Here is a 16176-nt window from a genome sequence, read left to right as displayed (position 1 = left end):
GGACTGAACTCTATGGAGAATGAGACAACTAGACAGGGAGAATCAGAGGACTGAACTCTATGGAGAATGAGACAACTAGACAGGAGAATCAGAGGACTGAACTCCATGGAGAATGAGACAACGAGACAGGGAGAATCAGAGGACTGAACTCTATGGAGAATGAGACAACTAGACAGGAGAATCAGAGGACTGAACTCCATGGAGAATGAGACAACGAGACAGGGAGAATCAGAGGACTGAACTCTATGGAGAATGAGACAACTAGACAGGAGAATCAGAGGACTGAACTCTATGGAGAATGAGACAACGAGACAGGGAGAATCAGAGGACTGAACTCTATGGAGAATGAGACAACTAGACAGGGAGAATCAGAGGACTGAACTCCATGGAGAATGAGACAACTAGACAGGGAGAATCAGAGGACTGAACTCTATGGAGAATGAGACAACGAGACAGGAGAATCAGAGGACTGAACTCTATGGAGAATGAGACAACTAGACAGTCAGAGAATCAGAGGACTGAACTCTATGGAGAATGAGACAACTAGACAGGAGAATCAGAGGACTGAACTCTATGGAGAATGAGACAACTAGACAGGAGAATCAGAGGACTGAACTCTATGGAGAATGAGACAACGAGACAGGAGAATCAGAGGACTGAACTCTATGGAGAATGAGACAACGACTGACAGGAGAATCAGAGGACTGAACTCTATGGAGAATGAGACAACTAGACAGGAGAATCAGAGGACTGAACTCTATGGAGAATGAGACAACGAGACAGGAGAATCAGAGGACTGAACTCTATGGAGAATGAGACAACTAGACAGGAGAATCAGAGGACTGAACTCTATGGAGAATGAGACAACTAGACAGGGAGAATCAGAGGACTGAACTCTATGGAGAATGAGACAACTAGACAGGAGAATCAGAGGACTGAACTCTATGGAGAATGAGACAACTAGACAGGAGAATCAGAGGACTGAACTCTATGGAGAATGAGACAACTAGACAGGAGAATCAGAGGACTGAACTCTATGGAGAATGAGACAACTAGACAGGAGAATCAGAGGACTGAACTCTATGGAGAATGAGACAACCAGACAGGGAGAATCAGAGGACTGAACTCTATGGAGAATGAGACAACTAGACAGGGAGAATCAGAGGACTGAACTCTATGGAGAATGAGACAACGAGACAGGAGAATCAGAGGACTGAACTCTATGGAGAATGAGACAACGAGACAGGAGAATCAGAGGACTGAACTCTATGGAGAATGAGACAACGAGACAGGAGAATCAGAGGACTGAACTCCATGGAGAATGAGACAACTAGACAGGGAGAATCAGAGGACTGAACTCTATGGAGAATGAGACAACGAGACAGGAGAATCAGAGGACTGAACTCTATGGAGAATGAGACAACTAGACAGGGAGAATCAGAGGACTGAACTCTATGGAGAATGAGACAACTAGACAGGGAGAATCAGAGGACTGAACTCTATGGAGAATGAGACAACTAGACAGGAGAATCAGAGGACTGAACTCTATGGAGAATGATACAACTAGACAGGGAGAATCAGAGGACTGAACTCTATGGAGAATGAGACAACTAGACAGGGAGAATCAGAGGACTGAACTCTATGGAGAATGAGACAACTTCCTCTGACAGGAGAATCAGAGGACTGAACTCTATGGAGAATGAGACAGGTCTAGACAGGGAGAATCAGAGGACTGAACTCTGGACTGGAGAATGAGACAACTCTAGACAGGAGAATCAGAGGACTGAACTCTATGGAGAATGAGACAACTAGACAGGGAGAATCAGAGGACTGAACTCTATGGAGAATGAGACAACTAGACAGGGAGAATCAGAGGACTGAACTCCTATGGAGAATGAGACAACGAGACAGGAGAATCAGAGGACTGAACTCTATGGAGAATGAGACAACTAGACAGGGAGAATCAGAGGACTGAACTCCATGGAGAATGAGACAACTAGACAGGAGAATCAGAGGACTGTACAGGTCTAACAGGTCTATGGAGAATGAGACAACGAGACAGGAGAATCAGAGGACTGAACTCTATGGAGAATGAGACAACTAGACAGGGAGAATCAGAGGACTGAACTCTATGGAGAATGAGACAACTAGACAGGAGAATCAGAGGACTGAACTCTATGGAGAATGAGACAACTAGACAGGAGAATCAGAGGACTGAACTCTATGGAGAATGATACAACTCTGACAGGGAGAATCAGAGGACTGAACTCTACTGTAGAATGAGACAACTAGACATTCCTCTGTTCTAATGTAGAGGACTGAACTCTATGGAGAATGAGACAACTAGACAGGAGAATCAGAGGACTGAACTCTATGGAGAATGAGACAACTAGACAGGAGAATCAGAGGACTGAACTCTATGGAGAATGAGACAACGAGACAGGGAGAATCAGAGGACTGAACTCTACTGGAGAATGAGACATTCCTCTGTTCTAGACAGGAGAATCAGAGGACTGAACTCTATGGAGAATGAGTTCAACTGAGACAGGGAGAATCAGAGGTCTACACGGACTGAACTCTATGGAGAATGAGACAACTGTAGACAGGAGAATCAGAGGACTGAACTCCATGGAGAATGAGACAACTAGACAGGAGAATCAGAGGACTGAACTCTATGGAGAATGAGACAACGAGACAGGAGAATCAGAGGACTGAACTCTATGGAGAATGAGACAACCTAGACAGGGAGAATCAGAGGACTGAACTCTATGGAGAATGAGACAACTAGACAGGGAGAATCAGAGGACTGAACTCTATGGAGAATGAGACAACTAGACAGGGAGAATCCTCTGTTCTGAACTCTAGGAGAATATACAATCTGACAGGGAGAATCAGAGGACTGAACTCCTATGGAGAATGAGACAACTAGACAGGAGAATCAGAGGACTGAACTCTATGGAGAATGAGACAACTAGACAGGAGAATCAGAGGACTGAACTTCCTCTGGAGAATGAGACAACTGTAGACAGGGAGAATCCTCTGTTCTAGGTCTGTCTGAACTCCTATGGAGAATGAGACAACGTAGACAGGAGAGGTACATCAGAGGATGTTCTACTGGAGAAGGAGACATTCCTCTGACAGGAGAATCAGAGGACTCTGTTCTACACAGATACATTCTAGACAGGAGAATCAGAGGACTGAACTCTATGGAGAATGAGACAACGAGACAGGGAGAATCAGAGGACTGAACTCTGTTCTATGGAGAATAAGACAACTCTGACAGGTAGAATCAGAGGACTGAACTCTATGGAGAATGAGACAACTAGACAGGAGAATCAGAGGACTGAACTCCTATGGAGAATGAGACTAACTTCTATGGAGAATGAGACAACTAGACAGGGAGAATCAGAGGACTGAACTCTATGGAGAATGAGACAACTGAGACAGGAGAATCCTCTGACTGAACTCTATGGAGAATGAGACAACGAGACAGGAGAATCAGAGGACTGAACTCTATGGAGAATGAGACATTCCTCTGACAGGAGAATCAGAGGACTGAACTCTATGGAGAATGAGACAACGAGACAGGAGAATCAGAGGACTGAACTCCTATGGAGAATGAGACAGGTCTATACATAGACAGGAGAATCAGAGGACTGAACTCTATGGAGAATGAGACAACTAGACAGGAGAATCAGAGGACTGAACTCCTATGGAGAATGAGACAACGAGACAGGAGAATCAGAGGACTGAACTCTACTGGAGAATGAGACAACTAGACAGGGAGAATCAGAGGACTGAACTCTATGGAGAATGAGACAACTAGACAGGGAGAATCAGAGGACTGAACTCTATGGAGAATGAGACAACGAGACAGGGGGAATCAGAGGACTGAACTCTATGGAGAATGAGACAACGAGACAGGAGAATCAGAGGACTGAACTCTATGGAGAATGAGACAACGAGACAGGAGAATCAGAGGACTGAACTCTATGGAGAATGAGACAACTAGACAGGGAGAATCAGAGGACTGAACTCTATGGAGAATGAGACAACGAGACAGGGAGAATCAGAGGACTGAACTCTATGGAGAATGAGACAACGAGACAGGAGAATCAGAGGACTGAACTCTATGGAGAATGAGACAACTAGACAGGGAGAATCAGAGGACTGAACTCTATGGAGAATGAGACAACGAGACAGGAGAATCAGAGGACTGAACTCTATGGAGAATGAGACAACGAGACAGGAGAATCAGAGGACTGAACTCTATGGAGAATGAGACAACTAGACAGGAGAAAAGAGGACTGAACTCTAGATGGAGAATGAGACAACGAGACAGGAGAATCAGAGGACTGAACTCTATGGAGAATGAGACAACTAGACAGGAGAATCAGAGGACTGAACTCTATGGAGAATGAGACAACTAGACAGGGAGAATCAGAGGACTGAACTCTATGGAGAATGAGACAACGAGACAGGAGAATCAGAGGACTGAACTCTATGGAGAATGAGACAACGAGACAGGAGAATCAGAGGACTGAACTCTATGGAGAATGAGACAACGAGACAGGAGAATCAGAGGACTGAACTCTATGGAGAATGAGACAACGAGACAGGGAGAATCAGAGGACTGAACTCTATGGAGAATGAGACAACGAGACAGGGAGAATCAGAGGACTGAACTCTATGGAGAATGAGACAACTAGACAGGGAGAATCAGAGGACTGAACTCTATGGAGAATGAGACAACGAGACAGGGAGAATCAGAGGACTGAACTCTATGGAGAATGAGACAACGAGACAGGAGAATCAGAGGACTGAACTCTATGGAGAATGAGACAACTAGACAGGAGAATCAGAGGACTGAACTCTATGGAGAATGAGACAACGAGACAGGAGAATCAGAGGACTGAACTCTATGGAGAATGAGACAACTAGACAGGAGAATCAGAGGACTGAACTCTATGGAGAATGAGACAACGAGACAGGGAGAATCAGAGGACTGAACTCTATGGAGAATGAGACAACGAGACAGGAGAATCAGAGGACTGAACTCTATGGAGAATGAGACAACGAGACAGGAGAATCAGAGGACTGAACTCTATGGAGAATGAGACAACTAGACAGGAGAATCAGAGGACTGAACTCTATGGAGAATGAGACAACTAGACAGGAGAATCAGAGGACTGAACTCTATGGAGAATGAGACAACGAGACAGGAGAATCAGAGGACTGAACTCTATGGAGAATGAGACAACTAGACAGGAGAATCAGAGGACTGAATCTATGGAGAATGAGACAACTAGACAGGAGAATCAGAGGACTGAACTCTATGGAGAATGAGACAACTAGACAGGAGAATCAGAGGACTGAACTCTATGGAGAATGAGACAACGAGACAGGAGAATCAGAGACTGAACTCTATGGAGAATGAGACAACGGACAGGAGAATCAGAGGACTGAACTCTATGGAGAATGAGACAACTAGACAGGAGAATCAGAGGACTGAACTCTATGGAGAATGAGACAACTAGACAGGGAGAATCAGAGGACTGAACTCTATGGAGAATGAGACAACGAGACAGGGAGAATCAGAGGACTGAACTCTATGGAGAATGAGACAACGAGACAGGGAGAATCAGAGGACTGAACTCTATGGAGAATGAGACAACTAGACAGGAGAATCAGAGGACTGAACTCTATGGAGAATGAGACAACTAGACAGGAGAATCAGAGGACTGAACTCTATGGAGAATGAGACAACTAGACAGGAGAATCAGAGGACTGAACTCTATGGAGAATGAGACAACTAGACAGGAGAATCAGAGGACTGAACTCTATGGAGAATGAGACAACGAGACAGGAGAATCAGAGGACTGAACTCTATGGAGAATGAGACAACTAGACAGGAGAATCAGAGGACTGAACTCTATGGAGAATGAGACAACTAGACAGGGAGAATCAGAGGACTGAACTCTATGGAGAATGAGACAACTAGACAGGAGAATCAGAGGACTGAACTCTATGGAGAATGAGACAACGAGACAGGAGAATCAGAGGACTGAACTCTATGGAGAATGAGACAACTAGACAGGAGAATCAGAGGACTGAACTCTATGGAGAATGAGACAACGAGACAGGAGAATCAGAGGACTGAACTCTATGGAGAATGAGACAACTAGACAGGAGAATCAGAGGACTGAACTCTATGGAGAATGAGACAACTAGACAGGAGAATCAGAGGACTGAACTCTATGGAGAATGAGACAACTAGACAGGGAGAATCAGAGGACTGAACTCTATGGAGAATGAGACAACTAGACAGGAGAATCAGAGGACTGAACTCTATGGAGAATGAGACAACTAGACAGGGAGAATCAGAGGACTGAACTCTATGGAGAATGAGACAACTAGACAGGAGAATCAGAGGACTGAACTCTATGGAGAATGAGACAACTAGACAGGAGAATCAGAGGACTGAACTCTATGGAGAATGAGACAACGAGACAGGAGAATCAGAGGACTGAACTCTATGGAGAATGAGACAACTAGACAGGGAGAATCAGAGGACTGAACTCTATGGAGAATGAGACAACGAGACAGGGAGAATCAGAGGACTGAACTCTATGGAGAATGAGACAACGAGACAGGAGAATCAGAGGACTGAACTCTATGGAGAATGAGACAACGAGACAGGGAGAATCAGAGGACTGAACTCTATGGAGAATGAGACAACTAGACAGGAGAATCAGAGGACTGAACTCTATGGAGAATGAGACAACGAGACAGGAGAATCAGAGGACTGAACTCTATGGAGAATGAGACAACTAGACAGGAGAATCAGAGGACTGAACTCTATGGAGAATGAGACAACGAGACAGGAGAATCAGAGGACTGAACTCTATGGAGAATGAGACAACGAGACAGGAGAATCAGAGGACTGAACTCTACCCAGCCATCCAGGCTGGTAGAGGTATATTACCCAGCCTGGTAGAGGTATATTACCCAGCCTGGTAGAGGTATATTACCCAGCCTGGTAGAGGTATATTACCCAGCCTGGTAGAGGTATATTACCCAGCCTGGTAGAGGTATATTACCCAGGCTGGTAGAGGTATATTACCCAGGCTGGTAGAGGTATATTACCCAGCCACCCAGGCTGGTAGAGGTATATTACCCAGGCTGGTAGAGGTATATTACCCAGCCTGGTAGAGGTATATTACCCAGCCACCCAGGCTGGTTGAGGTATATTACCCAGCCACCCAGGCTGGTAGAGGTATATTATCCAGGCTGGTAGAGGTATATTACCCAGGCTGGTAGAGGTATATTACCCACCCAGGCTGGTAGAGGTATATTACCCAGCCACCCAGGCTGGTAGAGGTATATTACCCAGCCACCCAGGCTGGTAGAGGTATATTACCCAGCCACCCAGGCTGGTAGAGGTATATTACCCAGCCACCCAGGCTGGTAGAGGTATATTACCCAGCCACCCAGGCTGGTAGAGGTATATTACCCAGCCTGGTACCCAGGCTGGTAGAGGTATATTACCCAGCCTGGTAGAGGTATATTACCCAGCCTGGTAGAGGTATATTACCCAGGCTGGTAGAGGTATATTACCCAGGCTGGTAGAGGTATATTACCCAGCCACCCAGGCTGGTAGAGGTATATTACCCAGGCTGGTAGAGGTATATTACCCAGCCTGGTAGAGGTATATTACCCAGCCACCCAGGCTGGTAGAGGTATATTACCCAGGCTGGTAGAGGTATATTACCCAGCCTGGTAGAGGTATATTACCCAGCCATCCAGGCTGGTAGAGGTATATTACCCAGCCATCCAGGCTGGTAGAGGTATATTACCCAGCCACCCAGGCTGGTAGAGGCCTCCTTTACCTTCTTTCTGCGGACGCCACTGGAACTCCAGCACCACGTCATCGTGTCCCACGAAGGTGTGGACGGGGCTGTTGAGGTCCAGAGCGCTCCATAGCAACAAGCTGTTCTCACGTCTCAGCTGGGGAACCATCACTGTCACCAGGCCATTGGAGAAAGGCTACACACACACACACACACACAGTTACAGACAGATATCCACTCTTCACATGAGGAGACCTGGTGAAGGGAAGGGTCAACTCACAGTATATCTGGCCTTCCACACGGGAACCTGACAGGACAGGATGTTCAGATACTTCCTGGGCTGTCTGTAGTCCCAGAACTGCACGGAGAGATTGGAGGACGGCAACAGTAAGTACAAAGGGAGTATTAATCCCTCTTTTCCTGTCTGAGTACCCATACTATCAGTATTAATCCCTCTTTCCCTGAGTACCCATACTATCAGTATTAATCCCTCTCTTCCTGTCTGAGTACCCATACTATCAGTATTAATCCCTCTCTTCCTGTCTGAGTACCCATACTATCAATATTAATCCCTCTCTCTCTGTCTGTCTGTCTGTCTGTCTGTCTGTCTGTCTGTCTGTCTGTCTGTCTGTCTGTCTGTCTGTCTGTCTGTCTGTCTGTCTGTCTGTACAACGGCAGAATCATAGCAAAAAGCTACGTGAATATCCTTCATAGTGTAAAACTTCAATCTAAAAGCCCAGGCGTTGATTTGCTTAAATCACGAAACACAACAGGCGCTTTTTAAGAGACAGGCTTATATTTGAGCTCGGCCTCTATTTCCTTAATGCGCACAGCTTTAGCTCATTTGCATAGTTCATTGTTTAATTCAAAGCGTTTGAATCCTTGTCTTCATTTCCTGTAGTAATGTGTTATCATTTACACAGTGTAACCAGGTTTCCATCCAACCAGTTTATAAAAGTACAAAAACTGAATGGCCTGATGGAAACCAGGTTCATTTGGCGTTAAACTTTCCAAATGTCGACAAACCTGAATACGCAAGACAAGGTGGGATCTATTATACCTGAATACACTAGACAAGGTGGGTTCAAGCTGAACCTCGGCAAGACGGAGCTGCTCTTCCTCCCGGGGAAGGATTGCCCGTTCCATGATCTCGCCATCACGGTTGACAACTCCATTGTGTCCTCCTCCCAGAGCGCTAAGAACCTTGGCGTGATCCTGGACAACACCCTGTCGTTCTCAACTAACATCAAGGCGGTGGCCCGTTCCTGGTGGGTTCATGCTCTACAACATCCGCAGAGTGATCGACCCTGCCTCACACAGGAAGCGGCGCAGGTCCTAATCCAGGCATTTGTCATCTCCCGTTATACCTGGATTACTGCAACTATTATACGCTGTTGGCTGGGCTCCCTGCCTGTGCCATTAAACCCCTACAACTCATCCAGAACGCCGCAGCCCGTCTGGTGTTCAACCTTCCCAAGTTCTCTCACGTCACCCCTAGACAAGGTCCTCCGCTCTCTCCACTGGCTTCCAGTTGAAGCTCGATCCGCTATAAGACCATGGTGCTTGCCTACGGAGCTGTGAGGGGGGCACCTCAGTACCTCCAGGCTCTGATCAGGCCCTACACCCAAACAAGGGCGCTGCGTTCATCCACCTCTGGCTTGCTACCTCCCTACCACTGAGGAAGTACAGTTCCTGCTCAGCCCAGTCAAAACTGTTCGCTACACTCTGGCTCCCCAATGGTGGAACACACTCCCTCACGACGCCAGGACAGCGGAGTCAATCACCACCTTCCGGAGACACCTGAAACCCCACCTCTTTAAGGAATACCTAGGATAGGATAAAGTAATCCTTCTCACCCCCCTTAAAAGATTTAGATGCACTATTGTAAAGTGGCTGTTCCACTGGATGTCATAAGGTGAATGCACCAATTTGTAAGTCGCTCTGGATAAGAGCGTCTGCTAAATGACTTAAATGTAAATGTAATGTAATCTATTATACCTGAATACACTAGACAAGGTGGGATCTATTATACCTGACTACACTAGACAAGGTGGGATCTATTATACCTGACTACACTAGACAAGGTGGGATCTACTATACCTGAATACACTAGACAAGGTGTGATCTATTATACCTGAATACACTAGACAAGGTGGGATCTATTATACCTGAATACACTAGACAAGGTGGGATCTATTATACCTGACTACACTAGACAAGGTGGGATCTATTATACCTGAATACACTAGACAAGGTGGGATCTATTATACCTGAATACACTAGACAAGGTGGGATCTATTATACCTGAATACACTAGACAAGGTGGGATCTATTATACCTGAATACACTAGACAAGGTGGGATCTATTATACCTGACTACACTAGACAAGGTGGGATCTATTATACCTGAATACACTAGACAAGGTGGGATCTATTATACCTGAATACACTAGACAAGGTGGGATCTATTATACCTGAATACACTAGACAAGGTGGGATCTATTATACCTGAATACACTAGACAAGGTGGGATCTATTATACCTGAATACACTAGACAAGGTGGGATCTATTATACCTGAATACACTAGACAAGGTGGGATCTATTATACCTGAATACACTAGACAAGGTGGGATCTATTATACCTGAATACACTAGACAAGGTGGGATCTATTATACCTGAATACACTAGACAAGGTGGGATCTATTATACCTGAATACACTAGACAAGGTGGGATCTATTATACCTGAATACACTAGACAAGGTGGGATCTATTATACCTGAATACACTAGACAAGGTGGGATCTATTATACCTGAATACACTAGACAAGGTGGGATCTATTATACCTGAATACACTAGACAAGGTGGGATCTATTATACCTGAATACACTAGACAAGGTGGGATCTATTATACCTGAATACACTAGACAAGGTGGGATCTATTATACCTGAATACACTAGACAAGGTGGGATCTATTATACCTGAATACACTAGACAAGGTGGGATCTATTATACCTGAATACACTAGACAAGGTGGGATCTATTATACCTGAATACACTAGACAAGGTGGGATCTATTATACCTGAATACACTAGACAAGGTGGGATCTATTATACCTGAATACACTAGACAAGGTGGGATCTATTATACCTGACTACACTAGACAAGGTGGGATCTATTATACCTGAATACACTAGACAAGGTGGGATCTATTATACCTGAATACACTAGACAAGGTGGGATCTATTATACCTGAATACACTAGACAAGGTGGGATCTATTATACCTGAATACAAGGTGGGATCTATTATACCTGAATACACTAGACAAGGTGGGATCTATTATACCTGAATACACTAGACAAGGTGGGATCTATTATACCTGAATACACTAGACAAGGTGGGATCTATTATACCTGAATACAAGGTGGGATCTATTATACCTGAATACGAGGTGGGATCTATTATACCTGAATACACTAGACAAGGTGGGATCTATTATACCTGAATACACTAGACAAGGTGGGATCTATTATACCTGAATACACTAGACAAGGTGGGATCTATTATACCTGAATACACTAGACAAGGTGGGATCTATTATACCTGAATACACTAGACAAGGTGGGATCTATTATACCTGAATACACTAGACAAGGTGGGATCTATTATACCTGAATACACTAGACAAGGTGGGATCTATTATACCTGAATACACTAGACAAGGTGGGATCTATTATACCTGAATACACTAGACAAGGTGGGATCTATTATACCTGAATACACTAGACAAGGTGGGATCTATTATACCTGAATACGAGGTGGGATCTATTATACCTGAATACACTAGACAAGGTGGGATCTATTATACCTGAATACACTAGACAAGGTGGGATCTATTATACCTGAATACACTAGACAAGGTGGGATCTATTATACCTGAATACACTAGACAAGGTGGGATCTATTATACCTGAATACACTAGACAAGGTGGGATCTATTATACCTGAATACACTAGACAAGGTGGGATCTATTATACCTGAATACACTAGACAAGGTGGGATCTATTATACCTGAATACACTAGACAAGGTGGGATCTATTATACCTGAATACACTAGACAAGGTGGGATCTATTATACCTGAATACACTAGACAAGGTGGGATCTATTATACCTGAATACACTAGACAATCTATTATACCTGAATACACTCTAGTGGGATCTATTATACCTGAATACACTAGACAAGGTGGGATCTATTATACCTGAATACACTAGACAAGGTGGGATCTATTATACCTGAATACACTAGACAAGGTGGGATCTATTATACCTGAATACACTAGACAAGGTGGGATCTATTATACCTGAATACACTAGACAAGGTGGGATCTATTATACCTGAATACACTAGACAAGGTGGGATCTATTATACCTGAATACACTAGACAAGGTGGGATCTATTATACCTGAATACGAGGTGGGATCTATTATACCTGAATACGAGGTGGGATCTATTATACCTGAATACACTAGACAAGGTGGGATCTATTATACCTGAATACACTAGACAAGGTGGGATCTATTATACCTGAATACACTAGACAAGGTGGGATCTATTATACCTGAATACACTAGACAAGGTGGGATCTATTATACCTGAATACACTAGACAAGGTGGGATCTATTATACCTGAATACACTAGACAAGGTGGGATCTATTATACCTGAATACGCTAGACAAGGTGGGATCTATTATACCTGAATACACTAGACAAGGTGGGATCTATTATACCTGAATACACTAGACAAGGTGGGATCTATTATACCTGAATACACTAGACAAGGTGGGATCTATTATACCTGAATACACTAGACAAGGTGGGATCTATTATACCTGAATACACTAGACAAGGTGGGATCTATTATACCTGAATACACTAGACAAGGTGGGATCTATTATACCTGAATACACTAGACAAGGTGGGATCTATTATACCTGAATACACTAGACAAGGTGGGATCTATTATACCTGAATACACTAGACAAGGTGGGATCTATTATACCTGAATACACTAGACAAGGTGGGATCTATTATACCTGAATACACTAGACAAGGTGGGATCTATTATACCTGAATACACTAGACAAGGTGGGATCTATTATACCTGAATACACTAGACAAGGTGGGATCTATTATACCTGAATACACTAGACAAGGTGGGATCTATTATACCTGAATACACTAGACAAGGTGGGATCTATTATACCTGAATACACTAGACAAGGTGGGATCTATTATACCTGAATACACTAGACAAGGTGGGATCTATTATACCTGAATACACTAGACAAGGTGGGATCTATTATACCTGAATACACTAGACAAGGTGGGATCTATTATACCTGAATACACTAGACAAGGTGGGATCTATTATACCTGAATACACTAGACAAGGTGGGATCTATTATACCTGAATACACTAGACAAGGTGGGATCTATTATACCTGAATACACTAGACAAGGTGGGATCTATTATACCTGAATACACTAGACAAGGTGGGATCTATTATACCTGAATACACTAGACAAGGTGGGATCTATTATACCTGAATACACTAGACAAGGTGGGATCTATTATACCTGAATACACTAGACAAGGTGGGATCTATTATACCTGAATACACTAGACAAGGTGGGATCTATTATACCTGAATACACTAGACAAGGTGGGATCTATTATACCTGAATACACTAGACAAGGTGGGATCTATTATACCTGAATACACTAGACAAGGTGGGATCTATTATACCTGAATACACTAGACAAGGTGGGATCTATTATACCTGAATACACTAGACAAGGTGGGATCTATTATACCTGAATACACTAGACAAGGTGGGATCTATTATACCTGAATACACTAGACAAGGTGGGATCTATTATACCTGAATACACTAGACAAGGTGGGATCTATTATACCTGAATACACTAGACAAGGTGGGATCTATTATACCTGAATACACTAGACAAAGGTGGGATCTATTATACCTGAATACACTAGACAAGGTGGGATCTATTATACCTGAATACACTAGACAAGGTGGGATCTATTATACCTGAATACACTAGACAAGGTGGGATCTATTATACCTGAATACACTAGACAAGGTGGGATCTATTATACCTGAATACACTAGACAAGGTGGGATCTATTATACCTGAATACACTAGACAAGGTGGGATCTATTATACCTGAATACAAGGTGGGATCTATTATACCTGAATACAAGGTGGGATCTATTATACCTGAATACACTAGACAAGGTGGGATCTATTATACCTGAATACAAGGTGGGATCTATTATACCTGAATACACTAGACAAGGTGGGATCTATTATACCTGAATACACTAGACAAGATGGCATCTAAAACTAGCTTGTGTCATGTTTATTTTGTCTTAGCATGCATCAATTCAAAAAAATATATATTTTTCCCTAACAGAATAATTGTTCTCCTCTTTGACTGTACATTTTCGGCAGTTCTTGCTTCCGCCACTAGGGGGCGATCAGGGGATTTCTGGGGATCTGAACATCGACTGTTTTTGTCCTTGCCAATTAGCTTGCAGTTCTCAGCTGTTAGCAGCAAATGGCTCGCAGTTGATTATTTGCGCTAAAAACGGATGTTTGACAATTTGAGTCATTAAGTGAATTATTGAACATAACAAATCAAACCTCGTAAGCAATACATGGAAATGTATGGTGACATGATAAACAATTTATTACACGGGAACAGGCGGCTTTTTGAAACTGCGTTTAATTGAAATTGTACGGTAGCCATGACGTTCTGGGGAAAGAATTTACCCTGACGGAGTTGTCCTGCCTGGACGTTCTGGGGAATGATAGGTAATTCACCCTGACGGAGTTGTCCTGACTGGACGTTCTGGGGAAAGATAGGTAATTCACCCTGACGGAATTGTCCTGCCTGACTGGACGTTCTGGGGAAAGATAGGTAATTCACCCTGACTGGACGTTCTGGGGAAAGATAGGTAATTCACCATGACTGGACGTTCTGGGGAAAGATAGGTAATTCACCCTGACGGAATTGTCCTGACTGGACGTTCTGGGGAAAGATGGGTAATTCACCCTGACTGGACGTTCTGGGGAAAGATAGGTAATTCACCCTGACGGAATTGTCCTGACTGGACGTTCTGGGGAAAGATAGGTAATTTACGCTGACGGAGTTGTCCTGACTGGACGTTCTGGGGAAAGATAGGTAATTTACCCTGACGGAGTTGTCCTGACTGGACGTTCTGGGGAAAGATAGGTAATTCACCCTGACTGGACGTTCTGGGGAAAGATAGGTAATTCACCCTGACGGAATTGTCCTGCCTGACTGGACGTTCTGGGGAAAGATAGGTAATTTACCCTGACGGAGTTGTCCTGACTGGACGTTCTGGGGAAAGATAGGTAATTCACCCTGACTGGACGTTCTGGGGAAAGATAGGTAATTCACCCTGACGGAATTGTCCTGCCTGACTGGACGTTCTGGGGAAAGATAGGTAATTTACCCTGACGGAGTTGTCCTGACTGGACGTTCTGGGGAAAGATAGGTAATTCACCCTGACTGGACGTTCTGGGGAAAGATAGGTAATTCACCCTGACGGAATTGTCCTGCCTGACTGGACGTTCTGGGGAAAGATAGGTAATTCACCCTGACTGGACGTTCTGGGGAAAGATAGGTAATTCACCATGACTGGACGTTCTGGGGAAAGATAGGTAATTCACCCTGACGGAATTGTCCTGACTGGACGTTCTGGGGAAAGATAGGTAATTCACCCTGACTGGACGTTCTGGGGAAAGATAGGTAATTCACCCTGACGGAATTGTCCTGACTGGACGTTCTGGGGAAAGATGGGTAATTCACCCTGACTGGACGTTCTGGGGAAAGATAGGTAATTCACCCTGACGGAATTGTCCTGACTGGAAGTTCTGGGGAAAGATGGGTAATTCACCCTGACTGGACGTTCTGGGGAAAGATAGGTAATTTACGCTGACGGAGTTGTCCTGACTGGACGTTCTGGGGAAAGATAGGTAATTTACGCTGACGGAGTTGTCCTGACTGGACGTTCTGGGGAAAGATAGGTAATTTACCCTGACGGAGTTGTCCTGACTGGACGTTCTGGGGAAAGATGGGTAATTCACCCTGACTGGACGTTCTGGGGAAAGATAGGTCATTTACCCTGACGGAGTTGTCCTGACTGGACGTTCTGGGGAAAGATAGGTAATTCACCCTGACGGAGTTGTCCTGACTGGA

At 44.1% G+C, this 16176-nt stretch overlaps 1 protein-coding gene and 1 long non-coding RNA gene across 4 annotated transcripts in view; both read right to left on the bottom strand.

Annotated features, from left to right (window-relative positions):
• Positions 1 to 16176, bottom strand: part of wdr59 (WD repeat domain 59) — a 105332-nt gene that overhangs the window by 64380 nt on the left and 24776 nt on the right. Inside the window, exons 11-12 of the mRNA XM_052505208.1 lie at positions 8131 to 8208; positions 7890 to 8046 (exon numbers count right to left, since the gene is read on the bottom strand). Coding sequence (XP_052361168.1) covers positions 7890 to 8046; positions 8131 to 8208 — 235 coding nt within the window. The remainder of the gene's footprint in view (positions 1 to 7889; positions 8047 to 8130; positions 8209 to 16176) is intronic.
• LOC127921655 (uncharacterized) lies at positions 9730 to 12655 on the bottom strand. Of its 3 annotated transcripts, none has more exons than XR_008109224.1 (3): positions 12326 to 12655; positions 11297 to 11357; positions 9730 to 9916 (listed from the first exon to the last, which is right to left on the bottom strand). It is a non-coding gene; the product is annotated as an uncharacterized LOC127921655 (long non-coding RNA). The 3 variants fall into 3 exon arrangements; XR_008109225.1 differs by having other exon boundaries at positions 12353 to 12655; XR_008109223.1 differs by lacking the exon at positions 12326 to 12655 and adding an exon at positions 11664 to 11753.

The sequence above is a fragment of the Oncorhynchus keta genome, unplaced genomic scaffold, assembly GCF_023373465.1.
Source record: "Oncorhynchus keta strain PuntledgeMale-10-30-2019 unplaced genomic scaffold, Oket_V2 Un_contig_2290_pilon_pilon, whole genome shotgun sequence".
NCBI classification, from domain to species: Eukaryota; Metazoa; Chordata; class Actinopteri; order Salmoniformes; family Salmonidae; genus Oncorhynchus; species Oncorhynchus keta.
This window is presented reverse-complemented; position numbering and strand designations above follow the sequence as displayed.